The following is a 23,860-nucleotide window of genomic DNA, read 5'->3' on the forward strand; positions in this document are numbered from 1 at the left end:
GCGAGTCAGTGAGTTTAGTATTCGCGGCATAGAATGCCAGTCTTACACATCTGCGCATAGATCAAATGGGTTTCTTGACATCACAAAGTGAACAAGGGAGATTGTGGTCTGAGGGTTCTTGCCAACATTTAGACAAGATGACCTGTCTTCGCCCACACGAAGACAAGTGCTCTTGTCGGAACATTAGAATTTCCAATAACCCTAAAGCTTTTTCCTTTCTTGTTCACTTTATGATGATCACAGCCATGCCATGCTAGCTGGAAAGAATGTACGAGTGTTCTTCAAGCATTCTCCAGCACAACATGCAAAGCACACATGCAAACGTATGAATAAAACAATATATCTGCAATGTAATAGCAACATGTGCAAATTACACGAGATACCCATCTTCAGGTTTCAATGAAGAACTTCAATAACTCGAAGACAGACATATGAATTTGTTTGAAAAAAACTGTTTGAAAAAAGTGCAATCAGCCTGGAGATTTAGGCGCAATACAAGTATGCAATTCTTTAACTGAGTAAGCTCCATGAAATTTTCGATGAACAATTGCTATCCAGTTTTTACTATGGTGCATGTACTCCTCAAGCTGCCTCAGTCGCTGCCCCAAACAATTATAGCTCAATGAATATCAAGCGCTAGCCAAGTAGGACATTATACGAGATATGATGCACGTATTTGCATCGCGATGTTCCGTTCTGCACTATGAGAACACATATTTCTTACGAATAGCCTTCTTAATGCTGCACCTAATGACGCACTCGGTACTTTCATGCTGCACTTCAGTTTGAGGTCACGCTTGTCTCTCACTAAGAACAAGGATTGCACCACTCGTAAGTCGGACTAGATGCGATGACACCAAAGGTGCACGGTCTCAGCCCACTTCCTTCTACGGAGCTTACTTTTCAACAAAGCGTGCGTGAACGCTGTTTCGCTTGGCGTAAGCAGATGAATAGATGAAATGCTCACTTGAGAAACTGAAAAGGAGTGTACGCGACTTGCAGCGTGAAACACAAAAGCTGGCTTATGACACTCCACTGCCAAGTCATGGCCGTCTCAAGCCCACACTGACGACGCAGCGACCACAACTACGCACTACACTTTCAGGAGTCTCTCTTTCGAGCGACCCGCGCCCCGAAGCTCGGCGGAGAACAAAGAAAGCGAGCAGAGAGAAACAACGGAGGCGGAGAGGAGAGCAAACTTCGGTTGCGAGGCGGCTTCGCAAAACAGTGACATTTTCAGAGCAGGAGCCCGCCCGTATTGCTTCAGCGCTGCGAGCAACGCGTCGTTGTTATGGCTACTATCGCAGCGCTGATTTCAAGCCTCGCATATCCGCCTTGGTGTGTTTGCTTGGAGCGGCAGAGCTACTACTCTGGTTCGTGGTTTTGGTAGGAACAAAGTAAGAGCTATTGCATGTCTCCACGCTTGAACGTCATGGAATGATCTACGAGAATCTACGTCTTTGCCGAAAAGAAAAATCTCTGCCGAGGTAGTAAAAAAGGTTAGTAATTTATATTCTGTTATTAATACCCTGCTGAGGATGGCGGTGTATGAAATCGCATGCGAGATATTTGACCAGCGCATAATGTTTGGACATGAGCGACGGTTGTCACGCGGCACACGAGAGAGAGAGAGAGAGAGAGAGAGAGAGCCAGGGACAAAACTTCGTTCATTTTTAAGCATGAAATGCTTTTAGCCCCCGTTGTCGGCAGTGTGGTGACGTCACGCCGAGACCGAGAGCCATCATCCGGGCTCTGAAACGAGAACATCCGGGCACCGTACGAGACTTAACGAGATTTAACGAGACTCTGTAAGCCCTCCTACGCGACCGGCATGCAAGCGCCGGTTGGTCTCCAAAGGAGTCACAAAAAATAACTGCTGCCAGTGCCTTCTCAATGTTTATCAAGATATCAGTCGCTGTGCGTTTGATAATGCACGGAATTATAATTTCCGATTTGTAATAACGCGTGCAAAAAGCACATAAATGCCACGATACACTTCGTTGTCATACGTGATCTCTTAGGGGCTTCGCGCATCGAAGCAAAGCCGCGCAGGCGCACAGGGGCCCGGGGGATAAGCGCTGCGTTCAAAGGGCAAGGCATCGCGCCGAACGGGTGGTGGCGTTCCTACCTTCCTGTAAGGTGCGGCTCGGGTGTCCACCGAGATGGCAGAGAATTACTGCGTAATTTCCTTTCCTCAAAAAGCATCGCGTTCAAAGGACGAGGCATCACGCCGAACTGGTGGTGGCGTTCCGCGGACTTCCTGGCAGCGCTACAACACGCTGTCGCGTTCCACTCCTAAAGGCGAAGCTTAAGCGTCATTAATTAGTAGTTTATTAGTATTTAGTCATTAATCAGTCATTACACACTAATCAGTAATTTGTCATTATTTCGTCATGAATTATGTGTGACGTAATCCAGTGGTAACATCACCAGTGTCACATACGCAAAGTGGTGCTGAAAACGCTTTCGCCTCTACGCACTTCGGACAGTTTCGAACGCGCTGCATATACATTCTTGTCAGGCCTGCGTCTCGTCGTGTCCGCGTGCGCTTCGCATTATGCCCGTAAACATTCCATGCTTACTCTACTCTCGGTTACGGTAGAGGCAGAGTTTTTTGCCTTCAAGTGTGGTTGTCAGGAACCCCCTCCGCTGGCTGCGTCTAGAATGCAACGGCGGACCAGCAAAAACTAGTGGCGTGGCATTAAGCAAAGCGGAAAGTTGGGCAAGTTGGATAACGTTCATGATGTAAAAATAGCGCACAGGGAACACAAGGGACGGAAAGTAAACGACGCAGACAAGCGCTTGTCTGCGTCGTTTACTTTCCGTCCTTTGTGTTCCCTGTCCGCTATTCTTACATCATGGCGTGGCATTGCAAGAGACAATGAGCACTCTGCGAGCCCCTAGCATGGTTCCGACGGTGAATCAGCTACTCCGAAGCGTCTGTAACCTGCAATGTCTGCGTATTATGACGTATGCATGGATTCACCATACACCAGTAATAACGTTAGTGCGTAAGCAACGCACCAATATTATTCAATTCAGTTAGTTTACTACTGTTCCAATAAAGATGGAACTTGAGGGGTCTTGCCAGGTCTCAAAAATGCTTCACCGCATCATCTTCCGGCACGTGATCCTATTTTCAACGTGCAAGAACTCTCAATGCCATCGTGCTTGTTTTTTTTTTCACAGACCATTTGTATTAGGTGAACTACAATCGTTCAGAAAGAGGAACGCTCGCGAAGTACAGTCGCGAGCAGAGAAAATTAGCACAGATCACTGGCAATCAGAATTGGTATATCTCACCACGCGGCGCTGCGGTTCGCAGACCTGCCTACCGGGCCGTTTCTATGTTAGCAGCCTAGAAAGGGGGGGGGGGGGGGGGGGGACGGCAAGATGTAAGCTTTATCAAGCGTGCACTGCCCGAGCGTAGAAGTGCCGACTCTACGTGACTGCGCATGCGGCATTAATTTTGGCTCGGATATGATGAGCAAAGATGGCTTCTTTTTATTACTGATTTTTTTTATGTCAGCGATGGTTTGTCAAGAGGAACTCGATGAGAACAATAGATGATAGCGTTGCTTTTAGCCGGTAATTTTGCTGGTCCGTGGCAGTCCGCTGAACCCCCCTAATACTGTAGAATGAGAACAGCCCGGCACTCTCGTAATCAGCCTCTTCGCCACCCGCAGCGCCACGCGTTGCCATTCCGGCTCTCCGGTGTTCCGTACAGCGACTGTACAGCGCTCTGAGCAGCGCCGACGGTTCTCACAACTGCGCCTTATGGGAAAAAGTTATTATGCGAACGCGCACCTGAAAATGATCTGTTTATCACACCTTCCTGCAGTGATTACGAGAGAAAGATTACAGCAAGCGGCGCCCGAATAAACCGGGAAATTACAATAGGCCGCGCTGCTGTATCACCAAAACACCGACGACAAGGATTGCAGGGCCATTCCCACTTTGTGATTAGGAACGGGGATGCGACCGATCGCTGTCTTTGGCACAGATACGTTAAAAAGCGGCCCTCTTCACACAGCCTCAGGGAACTAGAGAGATAGCGCTTGATTGCTGTTTTAATGAGCTAGCATAACCGGTGATATAAACACAATGGTATTATTACACCGTCGTATCAATATAATGTCGTATCAACTTATTCATTGTGTTTCAGAAACCGCCAGGGACGGTCGAACAGTTTAACAGAGTGGAAGAAGCAGGCAAGACGGGAATTTGTGTGCAAATTCGGGTATTGCCGGCGAACAAGCAATCCACAGAAGCGGTTGTGCAGTTCCCGTTAGCGAGCGGCTATTACAAACTCATAATGGTGGTTCAACAGCGCAAACACACACAGACCAAAAAAGAGACAAGACACACAAACAAGCGCTGAACTTACAACTGATTTTTTATTAGGAAAAAGCATGTCATCAAGCGGTTTTACCTTTTACAAGCACTAGGAGTGCGTTGACATTGACATTGCTGTTTTTTCGTGTGTGTATATTATGATTTGCTTCTTCCTAATAAAAGTCAGTTGTAAGTTCAGTGTTGGTTGTGTGATTTGTCTCGTTCTTGATCTTTGTGTCTTTGCGCTGTTGTACCACTATAAATCTACACCAACTAGCCCAATCTTCGCGTCTTCTACTTACAGACCTCCGTCGTGTTACCAAAATGGGAACTGCCTAGCAGCCTCGTCGCCGGTTCGCGTTTGAATAACGCGTGCCTGGCATCCCCCCATAACAGTGTAATTGGATCCCCGCCTGTGGCATTGTCTTAGGTCTTAGGTGGGGCGCTCTATGTTTAATCGCACAAGACCGTCCTCCAAAAGTCACCACTCCACTTGCCCGCACTAGTGATCGCTTGGCATTTTCAGTCATCAGCATATCTTCCGAGTAGTACTCTCACACGGTGCTTTTTACTAACTGCCGCCAGTACAGAGGAACTCAAAAAGCTTTCAGAGAAAGCTTTTGCTTTTGCTTTATATTTGTGATTGTTATTTTTTCTTTGGCTTCTTGTGCAATCCTATACAACAATCACAAGCGATTTTCGCGTTCATGCGCAACTGAATTTATTAGTAGTAATTACTCTGCTTTTTACAATTTTGATTTATGAGTTCTACTGCAACTGGTTCCAGAAAAATATCAGGCTTGTAGTAGAAGTGTTTATACGTTTGATTTGTTATCTAATTTCTTCTTTGTGCATATAGGTCGTGATTTTAAACTATACTCCTCTAAAATACTGCTCAAGGAAACTTCACCTGCATGAGTTAGTCTGTAACAACATGCGAAGTTGCGATTTTGCATTCATAGCCCACTGAAAATTTTGGGCCGCTAAGCACACTAAACCACTCAGAACACAATTTGAACGGTAAGGTTAACGATGTTGACTGGAACTAGTTTATGTGGTGATAAAGTAAAATTAATACATACAAAATATTTCATAATAACCCTGAGAGGTTTCCACACCTTTAGAGGAAGAGTATTCATGCAGCGAATTCTTGGTGTTCTACTGTTAGGAATGTCGAAATACTGCAAACTATTAACTCAGTGTCTTCCTCTAGTAGTGTTCCTAGCGTAAGTATTCTTAAAGCAACTTTGTATTCCTCTCGCGATTAGCATTACCGTTTGCGGGGCCTAATCGTCAGGTTTGATTTCCGACAGTAATGCAAAATGCCTAACTTTAAACATTTGCCTTTCATAATATTTAAATTTAATATTGCTCCTAACTACAAAATTCTGACATTGAAATTAATCTTTTACATGTCTACCAGTTTGTAGAAGTGTGGAACAGGCACTCAGTAACCGGGAATACGTGCAGGTTTTTCTTTATTAGGCTCTCTTTTTTTTTCCAGAGCGGATATTTTGGAACTTAAAAATGAAGAGAGTGGTGATATACAGAGACCTGCCGGGCGGACCAGTTACGCTCAATTTCATAGACAAGCTTCCCCTGAGAATGCTCTGCTCGAAATGTGGGATGCTATCCAAGGATATGTTCGAGGATCCTTCTTCCCACGCTTTTTGCAGCGTATGCATCTTCGGATCAAGTGAAGTGAAGAAAATACACTGCAGACATGAAAACAAGGAAGTGTCTGTTGATGAGGTATCCTTATCGCCTCGTTGAAAGAGATTTGCATGAGCAAATACTTCTGATTGTGAAAAACAGTGAATTTTTTTACTTGAGGATATGACAGAAAAATTAATTTCGTAGAATACTTTCCCACTTTCCCGTCAGAGGAGAAAAGTTACGAACGATGACAGCAGTTTCTGGTGGTTAAGCAGTTTAGGGACAAGCTCAGGAAAGGAAGAAAACGTTATTTATTAAGATTAGTCGAACGCACTAAAGCACTTACAGTTCACCTGGCACTCAGCAGCGACTACTTAAATCATCTTCTGACATATCTAGAATTACTGCTATCTACCTGGGCACAGTATTGACTAATAGCTAACCACTGCGTTTCATAGGCAGCACAATACAAATAAATATTTGAAGCCAGGTGGATACGGTCCTCTCTCACTTATTACGCCTAGTTCAGCGCCGTCCTCTAGCGCCTGGTACAAGCGATGTGGTGGCGAATGCCATATTAACGCTTAGGACTACTAAAAACTGTACTTATATTTTAACTCTAGCTGCTAAATTGATCCACACAAGACTGGCGACGTCGCCCTCCAAGTCAGATTTTCCGTTTCACAAATAATGAGTGTACTTAAATAAGAAGCACATATTCAGAGTCTGGAGCAGTCTACGTCTAGTTAATTATTATGGCATTGAGTGCACTGTACTGGTTAGTGGTCCAGGGGTGTACATTCCATAGAATGATCGTGGCCGCTACGGCAAGGAACATTCTATTAACAATGTTGTGCAGACTGGAATATACTAAAGGGTTATAATGTTCTTGACAAGCATGTATATATGTGTGGCGTTTCAATTTTGCTACAAAGCTGAACTACTAGCGTGTTTCAAGAACGAAAATAATAAATTAAGGCAACATGTTGAAGAGAGAACCAGTTCACTTCCTGCTTCCAGGTAGCCGCTACAGCAAATACCCGTCGCCTTGTTTGCATCCGTTGGGTGGATATGTGCTGTTGTGCTTAGAAATGGCGCTGCCGTTTTAGTGTGGCAGAACAAAGACCCTCATTAAGCGATTTCGCCCTAGACTTGCTAAATGTGACCTGAAGTAATTGAATGCAACTTTATGGTTTCTAGTTGCCTTCGAACCAGCGGCAGTGCGAACAGATGAGCTTAGCCAGCCACTGTTTTACACCACTACGCCATCGCCGCTGCCGATCAACGCTCGTGTATCGCGCTGTGTTTTGTATGTACCCAACATCAAGTTCCATCGGTGCGCAGTGGATCCGAACACCGAAACCGTGACCACCCTAAACCATCCGTCCACATTGCTTTTTTTTTTCAAGAATACCTGCAATAGATATTTGCACTGCCCTGCGGAGTAGTACAAGGTGATTTGCGCCAGGTATGTCTATTTTTCGGCGACAAAGTTCAATATGAAGTGTTTTGTCACTTTATATACTAAATCCTGAAATATTAGGGCATAAAAGTTATGTTACTTATTTGTTATTCCCCTATTTCCTAACTGAACGTACTGATTTTTTTAGTGCATTATGTGAGAGTTGGCAGAAGTTACCGAATGAAAGATTTTTTTTCTTCGGACGAATTTATATCTTTTTTTTCTGTCATTAAAAAGATGCCTGTTTAGCTAATCTATGACAGAGTGCAATAAACCAGTCTGGTTGAGTATATGGGTAACAAACGTTTTAGCTAGGTCACGCTGAAATCGCCTGTTTCCTCACGGGGAGGAAAGAAATAAGCTTTCTGACCATGTTTTGCACATGTTAAAACATGTAGTCCTTCTTTTACGCTGCCGCGGTGGCTCAGTGGTTACGGCGCTCGGGTGCTGACCCGAAAGACGTGGGTTCGATCCTGGCCGCGGCAGTCGCATTTCGATAGAGGCGGTATTCTACAGGCCCATGTACTGTGCGAGGTCGGCGAACGTTAAAGGACCCCAGGTGGTCGAAATTTCCAAAGCCCTTCACTACGGCGTCCCTCATAGCCTGAGTCGCTTTAGAATGCTAACCTCCCTAAACCAAATCAAACCTTGTTTTACTACTTACCTTGTAGGGCTCCGGTTCATGTAGCAGAGTGCATGCTCTCAGTGCCACTACCAATAACGCAATGGTTGCTTAGGGATCGCACCAAGTAGGGCTGACTACGTGCTTAAATTACGTAATGGTAGCGTTCCACGAAAAGTGACGTAGCGGAACCAACACCTTTCTTTCTTTTTTTGTTTGAGACAATTTACTACAATTTGCTCAGGAGGCAATTATCGCCGCATCAAGTTACCGCTGCAGGGTTACCGCAGCACGAAGTTACCTGAAGTTACCACTGCATGGTTCGGTCTCATAGCGGTAAATCTTCAGAACGCGTCATCGCGAACACAGTGCCGTACATCCAAAAATAATAGTTCGGAGTCGTGATACGATGTAAGTAATTTGGGTGCGGTCAGAAAACCTTGGCTGGAAGCCAAAAGTTATGTCATGAGCCAAGAGGGACAAATTCAGGACAATTTTATACAAATAAGCAAAAGGAAACCCCGCGCCGATAGTACCATGTAACGAACCTCTTGGTTCTAGACCTACAGGAGGACAGAATTTTAGCTTAAGTTCATTGACTCCGCCATTCTAATATAAAATGGCAGCTATAAATTGAAATGTAGCTGTTTATGAGCCAGACAAGGACAAAAAAGAAGCGGCTATTGCCGCCGCCGCTGTTCTCGCATGTAAGCTGCGAGAACAGAAGAGGTGGGACACAGAATGGAACCACCTGCTGCAGAATATTGTTCGAATTTTATTTACTAATACCTTTTACTATAGAATCAGTTTAGGAAATCTGTGTTACATATTTGTTAGCTACTAAGTATCCTCAGCTTTACTGCCCTCCAGGGCAAAGCAGGTTTGGAACAATTAGTCATGAAATGAAGAATAGTTCGTGTTTCTATTTTTTTAAAGCATAATGGCAGAATCCTTGCACTTGGGTACGGCAGTGGCTGTAAGATTTGAAGTGACAGGCAAGAGCGCTTTTGTTACTGTGGGATGATAGGAATTTAAAATGCGCGGGGTTTGTGATTTTTACCATTTGAAATCTTGTCTATTTCGCAGATGATGCCTTCTTTCGAGGTAATTACCTTCGTGCTGGAAAGACTAGTTTTCTGCCCGAACAATGGTGATGACGATGCGTGCTCTAAGTACTGCTGCCTGAAGGACTTGGAGGTACGTCATGTTCTGTTCTTGGAGGCACGTGATGTTCTGTAGTTTACACACAATGAAACACGTACACTTAAATACTTAGCCGCGGTTTGAGAGAGATGTTGCTGCAGCTTACTGAATCGCAGTGAAGCTATCAAATATGAAATTACAGGCACAACTCTGTTACTGATGGAACAGATGCTTGGGCCACTTGCTATGCTGTCTGTTTCTTGAATAAACAGCGCGAACGAAGACGAGCACAAAAGAGAAGAAAATGGACGACACAGCATTTTCTTGTCTTTTGTGCTCGTCTTCGTTCGCGCTGTTTTTTCAAGATGCTTAACCAACTAGCCCGCCAAAACGTCTTAATGCTGTCTGTGTTGAAATGCGCGTAGTCGATAGGGACAAAAGTACTTCTGTGTCATCTGTTTCTGACTTGCTGAGGTAAAACTCACAGAAATGCTTGCCAGGAATTCAAAAACGTTTTATGAACAGATGGATAAGAAAGGAGAAGGTGTGCGCACAAAAGCACGCGTGCAACACTTCAAAATTATTTTTCTCCTCAAAAAATAAATTCAGCAGTCAATGAAAGTGATTTTTTTGTTCATTCGGGATGGCGGACCGTCGGATCGAAAAAAATTGCCAGGACACTTTGGCAACTAAAATGTTGAGAGGCGAAAGCTGAGGAGACTATGCCGTGACGACTTCCTGTGAATGGGACGTCACATTGTTCCCGTGGCTATATTGGTACCCAAATTATACATATTTCAAGGATCTTAACTGTTAATTATGCTTAATTACCCATTTTTCATCAAATTTGAAAGAAATCCGACGTTTTTCGGATCAATCTGTGACAATTTTCACTATGCCGTGACGACTTCCGGTGGGTGTGACGTCACACCGTTCCCATGACTATATCGACGTCCGGGGCATTTCGACGAAATGCCGTCGTTTTTTTCTGTAATTAAGTAACTAATTTATCTAAAGTCATCAAACTTGGTTTGTAGGTTCATTTTTTCCTCCTCTATCTGAAGCAACCATTGGTTTTCTTCTTTCTTTTTAGTTCCCGAATTTAACGCATGCGTGTGACACGCGTTGTTAACGGATGACAGCATGAGCCATTAAAGGCTCTCACCTTAAAAGAACGTTTCTGTTTTGCAAAGGAATGTAACAAAGAGAAGGCAGTGATTTTTTGATTGAAAGCGTAGTGCGCGAAGGACCGACGTGGCACAAGGAAGAGGGGAAGGCGCGACTGCCCGTTCAATGATTGCATGGTTGTAGTCAGCGTAAATTCACTCTGTTAGCTTTGAACTGTGCAATGGCAACGAATCTGACTGCTGCTTTAAATTTCTGCATAGGCAGGCAACGTTTTATTAGCTGTGCATTTAGTCATGTGCCGGTCTCTCCTGTGCCCCGGTTTGGGCATGCTCAGAACGTTTTAATCACAGCAACAAAGGAAAAGCGCTGAAAATGCTGAAGACTCTTCTCAAATGGTTTATGTGGCCGAATTCGTGCATTTCCCAGATTTAAACTTTCTACTAGGAACAAAATACTTCTGAATATACCGGGTGTTTCTGCGAGCACATTCAAAAATTTTCAGGAATAGGCTTTTTGGGGTAAAAATATGGTTTTTGCGGCATAGTATATCCGGTGTTGGTGGACACCAGAAAACCGGTGAATCGTCTTAGCTAGTAAGCTGGTTAACTTATTTTTATTAATTAACTTTTTAAATAGTAGAGCTATGCGCCTAGTTCCAATGAGAGATTTGTAGCCGGTGGTTAGTAATTGCCATATCAGTTTTTAGAATTTAGAAAACCCAATTACCCTCGCCGCTGCTGCTCGACAAAGTTTTGCTGCATCGTGCGAAAATACATACGCTTTTAAAAGCAAGCACGAAAAGAACCCCTCTAGTGCACGTAGCTAGTCGAAAAAGCCAAATTTTGTCGAGCCACAGCACCAAAGGTAATCGTGTTTTTGAAATTCTAAAAACTGATGTGGCTATTACTAACGACCGGCTACAGATCTTTAATTGCAACCAGGCGCCTAAGTCTAACCTTTGAAAAGGTAATTATTCGAAATTAGTTAACCAGCTTCCTAGTTAAGAAGATTCACCAGTTTCCTGGTGTCCGCCAGGCCTGGAAATACCATACCACAAAAGCCATAATTTTGCCCTAAAATGCGTATTTTTGAAAATTTGTGAAACTGTTCGCTGAAACACCCGGTACACTTATCGTTAATGTATGGGAAGTCACGTATCAAACTTGCAAGCTGTACTTGATAGGCTGGGCTGTACACCTTAAGGCGCTTAAAATGATTTCATCCATGCTTCGACACTTCTTTGGGCAGTGCAGGCCAGACTTTCTTGCGGAAGTCGAAAATCGTGTGTTTGAGGTGCTCACAAGGAAATATCTTTAAAATTGCGTCATTATAGGGCACTTGTGTCGTGACCTTCTGTGTCCCAACCGTGCTTAGGTGCTCATCGCTCCTCGTTGCTATGACAAAATGGGGAAAAGAAGGTCACGTGGGACGTGCACCATTAAATTACGTGAACAGTTGGGCACTGTTGTCAGCACCATAAAGGGTAACCACATACTTGAAATTCTAAACATCGCTATGGTTATTACTCATGGCCAGGTACAAATATTTCATTGCAACAGTTGGCCTTTATGCCAAACTAGAAACTTAAGAATGGGAATATATAGTTAACCAGGTTACTAGCTGACATGATTGAAATATGTATTGATGGCCGCTTAAGTACAAATAGTTCGGTGTCGCGTTAGACTCGCCACTAAAATTGAACAACGAAATAGAACGCATTAGAATTACCACGATAGTAGCTTAACAACATTTTTCGCATAAATACACGCTTTTCGTTTTTGCTTTTTTCGATAGCGACTACCGAGCGGAAAGCCCAACTTGCGAGAGTATCGGTTTTAGTATATATTTTAGATACTGCATTGTGTATATTGTTCAATTTTATTTGTTGCGCTCGTTTTACCGACGCCAGCGTGCTGATGTATTTATTTTGATGATTATGCATATTTGTGCCATCCCTACTGGGATTTTGTATTGCATTCATCAAATGTTTAGTTGAATCCGCCAAGGCAGAGTAGATTATTGTGCAAGTGAATAAATGAAAAACACTACCAAACTATGTCGCAGCCATACCTTTAGCTAAAAAAAGGCTACTTGTAATATTAATAGCGGCGTTCGCAGGTATACCTCGAATACCGAGAAAAACTCTACAGTACTTTGAAAATAACGAGGCCTGCCCTAAATAGTGTAAGAAGGACACCATACTTAGTGCTGATGCTTTAGAATAGTGGCCAAAAATTAACGCGGATGCGACTAGAGAATGTTTTTTTTTTAGTAAAAAGTATAAGTGTAAGTGCTGTGCCATGTCCTTTTACCAAACTTCTTCCAACCGCATCAAAATTTTAGAGTCCGGCCATTCAGCGACGCTTCCGAGGTTGAGAAGCGTTGGGGGACAATGAAACAGTTAAAGTGCGAGAAGGAAAGAATAAGAGAATGGGAAGAAGAAACCAGTGGGGAGAGCTTGACTTGATGCCCCGTCAGAACCCCCTGGTCAGCCCGTGGTTCCTATAAAGAAAAGGACCCTGGACTCCCCCTATGACGTCAAGCAGCTTGCTCGATTGACCATACCATGGCACGAATTTCGAACATAAGCCTCAAAAACCGACCCGCCGCGGTGGCTCATTGGCTAAGGCGCTCGTCTTCTGAGCCGGCGTACCCGACCTTAGTAGCCGCGTTTCTATGGAGGCGAAATGGAAAAGACATCCGTGTGCTCTGCGATGTCAGTGCACGTTAAATACGAAAGGAAAGTGGTTAATTTTAATTTTAAAGGTCGCTCATGACGTTAAATAAACACAATGGCCGCTCGCATTCTTCAATGCGTCTAATGAGGCAAGAGAATATGTGCTTAAATGCGGAAACAAATCTGTGGTGCAAGTCAGTAGCTGTTCCAGTTGTTTCTGTACAGTCGCAATATCTTTGGTACACCTGTCACTACACTGCAATCCTGAAAGATTTATGTCTCCATTTGGTTGCTACTTTTTGTTTGTTTCAACTTTTATTTTTGAACGTCTACACGAGTGTTCTTGTAAAGTAATTCATCATAGCACCAGTGTGCAACTAATTTCCGGTGTGGTTTCATTGTTTTATCACAGCCAGCATTTCGTGGTTTCTTCCCAGCTGTTTCGTGCTTTTTTATTCTGTCTTGCATTGTGAATAGTTCTGCATTGTTCGTAAACAAGGGTAAATACTATAAAATCGCGGACAACGGGTAGAACTTGTCTCTACTCTTCACATGTTGATAGGAGGAAATTTGGCCGTGCATTGTTTTTGAGCACTTCTTTGAGGCTGAAGCCATTGCATGTGATTGCAAAAATGACCGAGTTATTCACTACGTAAAGTGTGCTGGAATGTTTGATGGGCCACGCATTTACGCAAACAGAATATTTTGTTTCGCTTTGCTGCACCTACAATGCAGTATAAATTACCGGGAACTCGTGTAATTTTACAGAGACACTACTTGGAATGTGAGCAAACGAATATTTTGTGCCCCACCTGCAAAGGTAACGTTAAAGGTCGGAATTGGGTACAGCACACCCAGTCCTGTGCGCAGCAGATCCTGCAGTGCCGCTACTGCGTAGTAGCAGTGCCTCGACACAGACTGGAGGTAAGAAAGTTTCCCTAGTCCTTCACAGAACAAAAGGAAAAAATGTATTCCCGGCAATATACGGTTCTGTCTCGAATTCCAGAAATCAGTTCTGTGAAAACGTTTGTTTTTATCTTCCGCTTTGAAAGTCGTTCTTTTTTTTTTCGTATGACAAGCCTCATTCCGTCGTCACAAAACAAAAAAACTAAACATCGATAACCATCGAAGCCATTTTTTTTTGTGTTCACAACAGAAGGCAGCCTTAACAGGGGTCGGCAGAAAGTTGGCGGTCGGATGAGATTAAGAAGTTTGCGGGGATACGGTGGCTGCAACTGGCAAAGAACAGGGTTAATTGGAGGGACATGGAAGAGGCCTTTGCCCTGCAGTGGGCGTAGTCAGGCTGGCGATGACGGTGATGAAGCGGTCTCTAGCTTTTAATTTAGACTGTCGGCACTTCAACTCATTGTAGTCAACGAGGTGACAGACGAAACGCGATAAAGAAAGCAAAAAACAGGACATGTAAATAGTGCCTGTGCGCGTCTATCGGTCTGTCTTCTTTACATTTCCATGGTATGTATTCCAGCAGTTATGTCTTGCTTAAAGTTTTTATATCCGTTGTTACTCTGCCTCAATTTATAATCTTGCCATTTTCAAAAGGTTTCATGAGAACGTTAATTACATGAATAGCTTGACTAGGCGCTGGACAGCATGAATATTAGGCATGCAAAATTCTTCAATTAAGAGCATCTACTAAATGCACGAGGGGTAGTCGAAAATTATCTATACATTTAGTTCTGCAATTTTGTGACACTAAGGTAGCTGCGCCAGAAATAGCTACCCAATGGTTGTACATAGGCTACTTCCTATGAAATGTTTTTGGTCCATAGGAGAACAAACCTTCGTATTAAGGCGAGAGCCTTTAATGCCTAATCGTTGTCGACAGAAGGTTGTCACCAGAATGTTGTCAGCAGAGGTGTAACGGTTTTTCTAGTCAGACCAGAAAAAAATCTTTGTGCTGGATGGGATTCGAACCACCATCCTTCAGTTCCGCCGCCGAGCCTGCGAACGGTTACGCTACTTCCTGCCAACGCATATGTAGTTCTCCTTGTCTAGGACGCTAGAGAGTGTTTGCAGAAAGGCGTCTAATCAGACGTATGCCTCCCAAACCTCCTCCAGTGTCTCCAGTATCTAAAATCCACAAAGAATTGTGTACTTAATTAACATCTTAACCACACATCAGTGACACAAGAAGCAACACCGCGCTAAAGGCTTTCGCCTCGCCGCACTTTAGGTGAGCAAAGTGCCCCCCTGAATTTTTCCTTTCAAAAATAAGGTTATCGGTTGTTAGTGGAACCACTTATGCAGCCCTCGACGAACGTATATGAAAACTCGACGACCACGCACAACATACTGGGGGGCGAAACAGAATAAATTGGTAGGGGAGCGCAATCTGGACTTTAAAGAGGGTGTTGCAGTATCATGGGTGCATAAACTCGATGCCGGCATGCGCAGGCGCTAGAAAAATCCCGTAACGAACCGTCTCTGCAAGGCGCTGCCTGCGAAGCATGCGTTCGGAGTGACTTTGAAAAATAAGAAACCTTGAAAAAATTAATAACCGTGCGTGGTGCCTATTCGGGCCTACAATCATGATACACTTAGCTCGCCTTCAAGAAAGAGTTTCAATTCAGGCATCTAATGTCTCCTGATAATTTTCTGAAAATTGAAGTAAATTCTGTTCGATCAAACTATATCGGTTGCCTCTGTGGCGGTTAAAGCATAATTTTCAAGCAATGTTTTTTTTTAGTAGATCCGCATGGTCATCAGCCAACGACTTCACTGTTTAGCTTCAGCTTCATGTGTCTTCTTAATTTGCTGTTCAGCAATGAATTTCTGGATTCCTGGAGAAAAACAAGAGTCGTTCTTTAGGGTCGTTGTTCTATATCCCTTGCTAGCAACATGTATCCTCAGCTTATAACCAGAGCACTGACTTCTCTGTTCCTAGAGACTGTGATTTCTAAGCATGGGCGTCCGGAAAGGGGGGAAAGAGGAAGGGGCGGTTGCCCCCCCCCCCCCCCCTCCTCCTGGAATTACGGATATTATTTATGCCCTAGTAGAAAGCAACTACAAACCTACCGTGTCCCCCATCCGCGGACATCGGGTGCTCCCCCCCTAGGAAAAGTTCTGCGGACGCCTTTGTTTCTAAGTGCAAACAATGCGAAAGAGAATGAAAAATCTCTCCTTGAAGTGGCTTCTTCTGCTTTGTATGATGTGTCGGTCTGAATCCTCACACAGCGCTGTGGTGTGTCGGCTAAGCTCCGTGTTGAAGTGCTGAACGTCGTGCTTTTCGATCACGGACACGATGGACCCCATTTATTGAAACCGAGAGGTAAAACCACCCAAGTGCTTTGCGTTGTCAGTTCACATTAAAGACTCTAGGCGTCAAATTGCGTGCAACCCCCCCCCTCCCCTCCCCCTCCCCCCCCTACAGTATTGAGCAAAGTTAGCGTACGGCTGCAGCACATTAAATCCCTCTTCCAGGAGCATACTTTACCACAACATGTCTTTATCTTCAGCAGCAGTTCCTACGAGAAAGAACTATTGGCCTCATTTATGCCCGCGCTTCGAAAGAATCGTGATGCCACTGTGCTTTTTTGTGCTTCCTACAACAAGGCAGACAGTCTAGTTGCGAGATGGATTGCCTATGTTTTCTGTAGGTTTTTTTGTTGATTTTTGTGGCATTCATTTAAGCACTAGTATCAACGTAGCAGTTTTCGAGCGCAATATACTGCCAAAAAAAAAGCACTGCGAATAACAATATGATTTGGAAACGCATTACGACATGATTTTCGCGTACTCACGTTACAGCCGCCACTATCTTAGAACAAGCAGAGGAGATATAACCTCTAAGTAAGTCGCAGTGCAGCTAAGTTTGCCATCCAAACGCAGCGATTTCACAGCCCTTCAGGAACTATTCCCATTATTTTATACACGTGACCTGATCTATTTTTTGTTTTCCAGGAGCACGAAAGGGTTTGCAATGAGAACCCTGGGGCTATCCGGGAACAGGTCGCAGCATTGGTGAAAACGAGTGGTACTGAAACATACCGGGGGATTGTCTCTCAAAGCGAATCTCAACAAACTGTCCCCGAAAACAAAAGCGACAATTTAAAAGCTGCTGACCGCACTCAGGTAACGTTATATTTTATCGCTTTTATTAGCATTCACTTCTGAAGTTGCAGATTTGTTGTCGTAATAAATCGTGCCTGATGAGTTGCCACCTGAAAATTGCGGATAAACGTCTGGAAACTGCAGCCGCCAAAAAAACTGAATGACTAGACTATGATAGTATTGGATTTGACGCGCCAGAACTATAATACTTTTATGCATTCTTTTTTTTCGACAGCCAGTTTTTATCAACACTGGCGAGGAAGACCACATTATGAAATGCCACTTTTGTGAACGAAGGGTTAAGAAGAAAAATATATGCAAGCATGAGGAATTGTGCCAGAAGAAGAGCAAACACCTGCCAAGCAGTTCTACCATTCCAAGTGTGAATGAAACACCCGAGGTAAGATGCAATTTTGAAGCACAAGAAAAGCATTATGTATTCTTTCCTGATAAATGTTTTCTCCTTTCAAAATTCCGGAATGTATGAGCAAAGTTTCTTAGTAGTGAGAGCCTATATATGTTGTTTGACTCATCGCGATGAAGTTTTCAGATCTCGTGTCAAGGTAACTGTGGAGAGTACAGAAATATTTCATAAACTGAGCAGTTTGCCCTGAACGACGCAGCTTTTGTTCACAGCTAGGCTTATTTGTTTGTGGACTAAATAAAGGGCGGAATTCGGCACTCCTCTAAGTATGAAAACTGTAGTATAATATAAAAACTCCAGCAGTTCGATATGGCCACTACGTTCCGCTACGCAAGTCCGTTTAAGGAAGCAAAAAGAGCGAGAGTTCTTCTAGAATTTTCGTTATTGTTACTTCTTAAGCCCTGGTCACTTCTCTTGATGCTATGAGACTTAGACGATGCAGCGATATTTTCTGACAGCTGGAAGGTGCATATAGTGCACCTTAGGAGCGTGTTCGCCAGGTTGCGGGACGCTGGCCTTACACTGAAGGCTGAGAAATTTAGCTTTTGTTGTTCCTAAGTGACCTACCTTGGACACATTGTAGGACGAGGAACGCGGCAGCCTTCAGAACTAAAAATTAAGCCCATAGCTGGCTTTCCAACGCCTCAGACAAACAAAGACATCTGCTCTTTTCTGGGGTTTGTTGGGTATTATCAGAGGTACACTCTTCGCTATTCTCAACAAGAAAGCGCACTCACAGACTCAGTGTGTGTCTTCGCACTTCGTTTTCACAGCGTATGCAAATAATCAGCAAACATTAACTGGTAACATGAGCTCATATCGCTGTTTCGACGAAATATGAAGAAAATGCTTCAGTCGGGTTGGACATCAACGCTGTAATAAGGTCACAGCATGCCCTCTCCCGAAGTCGTTAGCCTGATATAGCTGGTTAATACTGCCATTATAAAGTCAGCAATTCCTGTCACTCCAAGCGAAGTGGTCATGAATATGAATGACATATATACACTGTATTTCATTATTTTTGTTAGTGAAATAGCCACGCAACCGGTGTTCGCGATAACGTGAACGTATTCTAAGCAAAACCATATTGGCGTAAATGAGAGCTAATCCCAATGACAGAGCAGTGCTACACAAAGTGCAGTGTGCAGAATAGAGAACGGAATGAAGTTTTAGTGTTTGAAGTAATTTTACCATGCAAAATTGTGCCTAATATATCTTTGCGAAAAAAATTAGGCTTTTTACACAATTTCGACCAGTATTTATCATCATATTAGGCCGTATTTTCTCCCCATAGAAAATATATTCAAGGGCTTGCTGCACGGAGTGACGGTATCCGCAATATGTCTTTTATTACACACTGAGGCATGTGCTTCTTGAGCGCCTTTTTAGTTTAAACAAAAATGCCGTCAATACATAGCACGAAAACCTTCTGCGTCGGTAACTACTTAGCAGCGTCGAGGTATGAAGTCCAGGAAGCCGTCAATGAAATGTGAACTGTTTCCCCACTCTTTCATCTGCTGACCGAATGTCGTTTTGCCGGATATGGAGTTTTGTCCCTGGGACAACGCGCGAGGACTATTCAAAGATCTTCAGCCCCAATTAGTGTTAGCAGATTGGCTTGGCCACTCCGTAAGTTCCATCCTATGTTCATGTGCCAACTTTTCACAAGTGTGTTTTCACAAGATGTGGTGATGATTTTCCCTCCCTTACTGACTGTACACCCTCGCTCCTTGAGCAAGTCACATCGCACATTTTTGCCATTGTACAAAGGTAGTTTTTCCCGTTAATATTGACTAGTTAAATGCCCTCTGACTCAGAGATCCGGTTTCTCAATATCCGTCTTAACTTCATGGACAACCACGTTAGTTGGTCCTATTTTCCTCGCGCTAAGAAACTCCTTCGGGCATATAATTCAGATCATTCTAAACTCTTGAAACGAGGAATTATTAACCTTTGAAATGAGAAAATTCCCTCGAAAAGTCATGCCCCCACCTTTGCCGCTTCAGCTTTCAAGAGAAACTTAGAAGGTTCCACGAAGCAGGGCGTCCTAATGATATTAGTGTTGCAGTAGCTTAAAGCTAGCTCGAAAAGAAAGTTCAGAGAGAAGGAAAGGTTACAGATAAAACGCAAAGCAAGTCAACTATCATCCCTTATATCCATATTATTTCGCACAATCTAAAGAAAATAGGAAAGAAGGCAAATCTTGGTGGGGTATTTTCAGTCTTACATAAATTAAGTGCCGTATGCAAAAGTACCCTGCCCGCCAAACAACGTCCCCAAAAGCCGCAGTGGAACACGCGCCACCAGAAAGTTTTTGTTATTTGTTAAATGCACAGAAGGCATCGTGTACAGCATCCCGCTGTCTTGTCTTGAGCAGTAGGTAGGTCAATCTGGTAGGTGCCTCACCGAAAGGCTTCATGAACATAACATCAAAATGAAGTCATCAACGGGCAGTAATCTTACTTTGCATGGCAAGGATCGCGGGGACGTACCTTTTCTTGATTAATGCTCTGTCGTTGCCAGAAGGAGAGACAAACTAACCCGCAAAATCGTTGAAGCTACACAGATTGCTATCTTGCATGATGAGTGTGTTGGCGAGCCTTTTGTATTCTTATCCAAACGTGAACTGACATTCCTAGATTCGTAATAGCCTTTTTTCTTTTCATGTCGGCGTCCCCCCCCCCCTCCCCATCCGCTTATTTTTCTTTTCTTTCTTGAATTCTGCTGCTTGCTCAGCTTTGGTGTATGCGCTCGTCCATCGGCTCAGGTCTCGTTCGCCTTGCTGTTGTGTGATTCCTTCAGTCGGACATTGGCGCTCATGGTATATGCTGTGCCTTCGTCATTTGCCTTCTTTCCCGCTCCTTTTGTTATGATTTTTTCCAGAAAGAAAATGGCGGATTAATGGTCGCACATCTGCATGCATATTTTGAGACTTCTAGACATTTAGATATTTCATTTTTCTGTATATTTTCAGGAACTTCCATTAGCTGGATTTTGCCATAAAGCTCAAATTGCCGAGCTTTCTTGCTTACTACTTTAGCTCTGCGTTGCTCTTATTTCCTAGCTTCTCCCACGTTTTGTCGCTTGTTGGGAAATCAATTAGAAATTATATTTTCTTCCTTCATATCTTTCAGGCACCTGCCTAGGATTCTGCGATGGCCTTCTTAAACCATACTCCGTCACCTAGCGCAAAGCAAACGAGAGAGAGGGAACAGGGAAGCAGTAATAAAGAAAACCCGCCGCGGTGGCTCAGTGGTTATGGCGCTCTGCTCCTGACCCGAAAGGCGCGGGCTCGATCCCGGCGGAGGCGGCCGAATTTCGATGGAGGTAAAGTTCTAGATGCCAGTGCATTGTGCGATGTGAGCGCACGTTAACGAACCCCTCATGGTCGATATTTCCGGAAGCCTTCACCACGGCGTCCCTCATAGCCTCAGTCGCTTTGGGACATTAAACCCCCATAAACGACAAACCAGGAATAAAGAACTTTTGCTTCAGGGGTGCCTTTCTTATTTTCAGAAGCGCAACGCTGACCTCGGCGTACCGTGCTCTGAGGACAAGAGGAGGCTGCAGGTATCCTAATCAGTTTTATGCTGCTCTAAGCATTTATAACAAAAAGATTATTTCTAATGAGAGGTATTGCGAGAATGTCCAGAAATAACGCCTGCTTCATTCTTGCTTTCTCAAATCAAAATGCTAAATGCCAGACGAAACTTATGTTTTGAGATGTATAGACACCTGGAAACATTCTTCTTATTGAAGTGCCCCCAGAGTACACAGTGCCGTAAACAGTGGATGAGTTAAAACACCGCAAAAAAAATCAATACTTTACAAAAAATATGGTCAAGAATATAATCATACGCCTGATTCTTAACGACCGATTGCATGGTGATGAATGTTTTCAAGGGCTATATGTATTAATTGCATTCTGTAAAGGGTTAAACGGGGTTAAACTAAGTGGTGGTCGTAACTTAAGAATTCAAAAGCGCGTTTCTTTCAAAAACAGGGATCACAACTGTGTGAGGATGACGAATACGTGATGATATATATATTACGGGCATGAAAAAAAAATAATGCGTAAATCCTTCTATGAAAGAAAGAGCAATGAATAATGCGCGCTACCTGTCAACACAGCCGCGAAGCGTCTTGCTGTGGCGACTAGCAGCGCAGCAGTCGTGGCGACGCTAGGCGACGCGTCTGTGCGACCCAACTAAGACGACGACCGCAAGACATGCCACGGCGCATGCGCGCGGCTATATATAATGCCTGTTTCAAATACAAGCCAAAACGCTAGAAATTCCTGCCATCGCGGCGCAAAAACTTGTTTTCAGTCGTCTCCACGTCTCGAGCGGAAACAGCGGCAAGGTTCCAACAAATTCTTTTCGTTTGAGCTTTGAAGCTGGAAGCAAGTGAGGCGACACAATTGATTTAAGACGGCAACGATTGAAGGTTTATTCCGCACAAAGCGAAATTGAAGGAGCCAGTTACGTTTAAGCCTTTGGAACTTTGTAAAATATTTAGTTTCTCACGGTCATTTTGAAACACAGAAGAGGTTTTTATTTAAGCACCCCATTGCTGGAAACGGGCATTTTTTTTGTTTTGTTCACTCTTCAATGCACCATCCCAAGTAAGCATTCTAAAATATACTTTGGACTGAAAAGTATATACACTTGTTTTTTTCTTAAATATGAAGGCACCTGACCCGCATTTCAATCACATAGCCATTGATTCACGGAAAAATTGTGTCCCCATCTCTGCTTAAATGCGTTGGGCCGGAATCACTTGCTGCACGAAACGACTGCCAATTCAGTAGTGTTTCCTAACGACCGGGCTGAGTGCCCATTAGTGAATTCACAGATTGTCACCCACGCATTCGAAATTAATGGTTAGCAGTCCAAACCGTAATGAACACACGAACTAATTACGAACCTAAGCACTGTTCCCGGTATGAATTGGTAAACTGATAGTAAGATTTCATACTGAAGGCTCCATTACCTCCAATCCCTGAAAACTAGATGCAGTAAGCGCGCTTCCGTTGCTCTAGCCTCCTAAAACAATTTTGAAGGTAAGATAGCTCCATCACTGGGGGCAAAAATATTTCCCGCCAGCACTGCCTAATTGTTCGGCTTAAGAGAGTTAGCAGCGGGAGTTTCATGTGTTTACATCGATACGCTCAGCAAACGTGGAGAAACATCCGCAGATGTTTCCTTTCCGGAAACATCCATTTTAATGCACAAGCAGCGCCATCTACCTCAGGAATTTTTCACTACTATTGCGATTTACAGCCACCTTCGCTATAGCTGCTATATTTCTTCGTTATATAAGTTAACGCATTTTATAATTGTCTGCATTAATAGGCGACGAATCGTTTGACACCGTCCGGAACCCCCTGCGACAAACGGTTCGGCCGTAATGGCTGTCTGAAGTTTCGCGGAATGCACGGTTGTGGGGCAGAAATATCGTCGTTGCTAATCTCAATTAGTAATTTTATCCTCGGGAACATTACCCCTGAACTCCCTGAACAGGACCACACTATCCTGTGTCACTTAGCATCAATATCTAGCTGTCCTAATCTCCTCCGACCTTACCTCGACCGCGCATGTGCGACAGATAACTAAAACGGCAATGCAGAAGTTGTTCTTTATCAAGAGAGTTTTGAGAAAAGCGACTACTGTGGCCAAACGACTTATCGGACCTACCTTAGAATATGCAAATATTATATGATTCCCACGAACAAAACACAATATCTACTCACTGGAAATGGTCCAAAGAAAAGCTGTACTTCTTTTTTTAAACTCTACAGTCATTTCTATTCAGCCACAGAGCTTTTACAGCGCGCTGGTCTTCATACTCTGACAAGTAGAGCAAAGCTGGAGCGTTAGAAATTTCTTGATTTGCTTCTACACAACCCATTCCAGCTATGTTTTTCAGGCTTTTTAGATGCAAGACACACGCGCCAAACCCGACACATACACTCAAATACGATACATGAATTTTCTTGCAATAATAACACGTTCTGGTATTCTTATTTCTCGCAGTTCGTACACGAATGGAACGCTTTGCAACCATGTTTTACCGCGCAGCCAACATTGGAGAAATTTATTGAGTTAGCTGAAAAGGCAGTTCTTTCTTACACGCACTGTTGACCCTGTTTACTCATGTGTGCTTGTTTTCTGTTATTTTCTTTATTTTCAACCCACTCCTTTAATAACCCCTTCGTCATTGGCAGTATTCCAAATAAATAAATCACTGGACACCACTTTGAACATTTTGTGTTAAGCGGGTGGCCCCGAAATTTTATGCGAATGGGGGTCATCATCATCATCATCATTTATTATCCCTTAA

General features: G+C 43.6%; 1 protein-coding gene across 2 annotated transcripts; it reads left to right on the forward strand.

Moving 5' to 3' along the window:
- The first annotated feature begins 1,301 nt into the window (after positions 1-1,301).
- On the forward strand, positions 1,302-20,978 carry LOC149328539 (TNF receptor-associated factor 6-like). 2 transcript variants are annotated; one of them, XM_089560782.1, is made up of 7 exons: positions 1,306-1,499; positions 5,840-6,087; positions 9,162-9,272; positions 13,792-13,947; positions 16,945-17,115; positions 17,330-17,494; positions 20,653-20,978. In XM_089560782.1, exons 2-7 carry the CDS (start codon positions 5,863-5,865, stop codon positions 20,662-20,664), a joined length of 840 nt encoding a protein of 279 aa, XP_089416908.1. In that variant the 5' UTR covers positions 1,306-1,499; positions 5,840-5,862; the 3' UTR covers positions 20,665-20,978. The 2 variants fall into 2 exon arrangements, with proteins under 2 accessions (XP_089416909.1, XP_089416908.1); XM_089560783.1 differs by lacking the exon at positions 13,792-13,947 and having other exon boundaries at positions 1,302-1,499.
- Positions 20,979-23,860: the final 2,882 nt, after the last annotated feature.

Source organism: Amblyomma mixtum, chromosome 9, assembly GCF_055824585.1.
Source record: "Amblyomma mixtum isolate Tamu chromosome 9, ASM5582458v1, whole genome shotgun sequence".
In the NCBI taxonomy this organism is placed as follows: Eukaryota; Metazoa; Arthropoda; class Arachnida; order Ixodida; family Ixodidae; genus Amblyomma; species Amblyomma mixtum.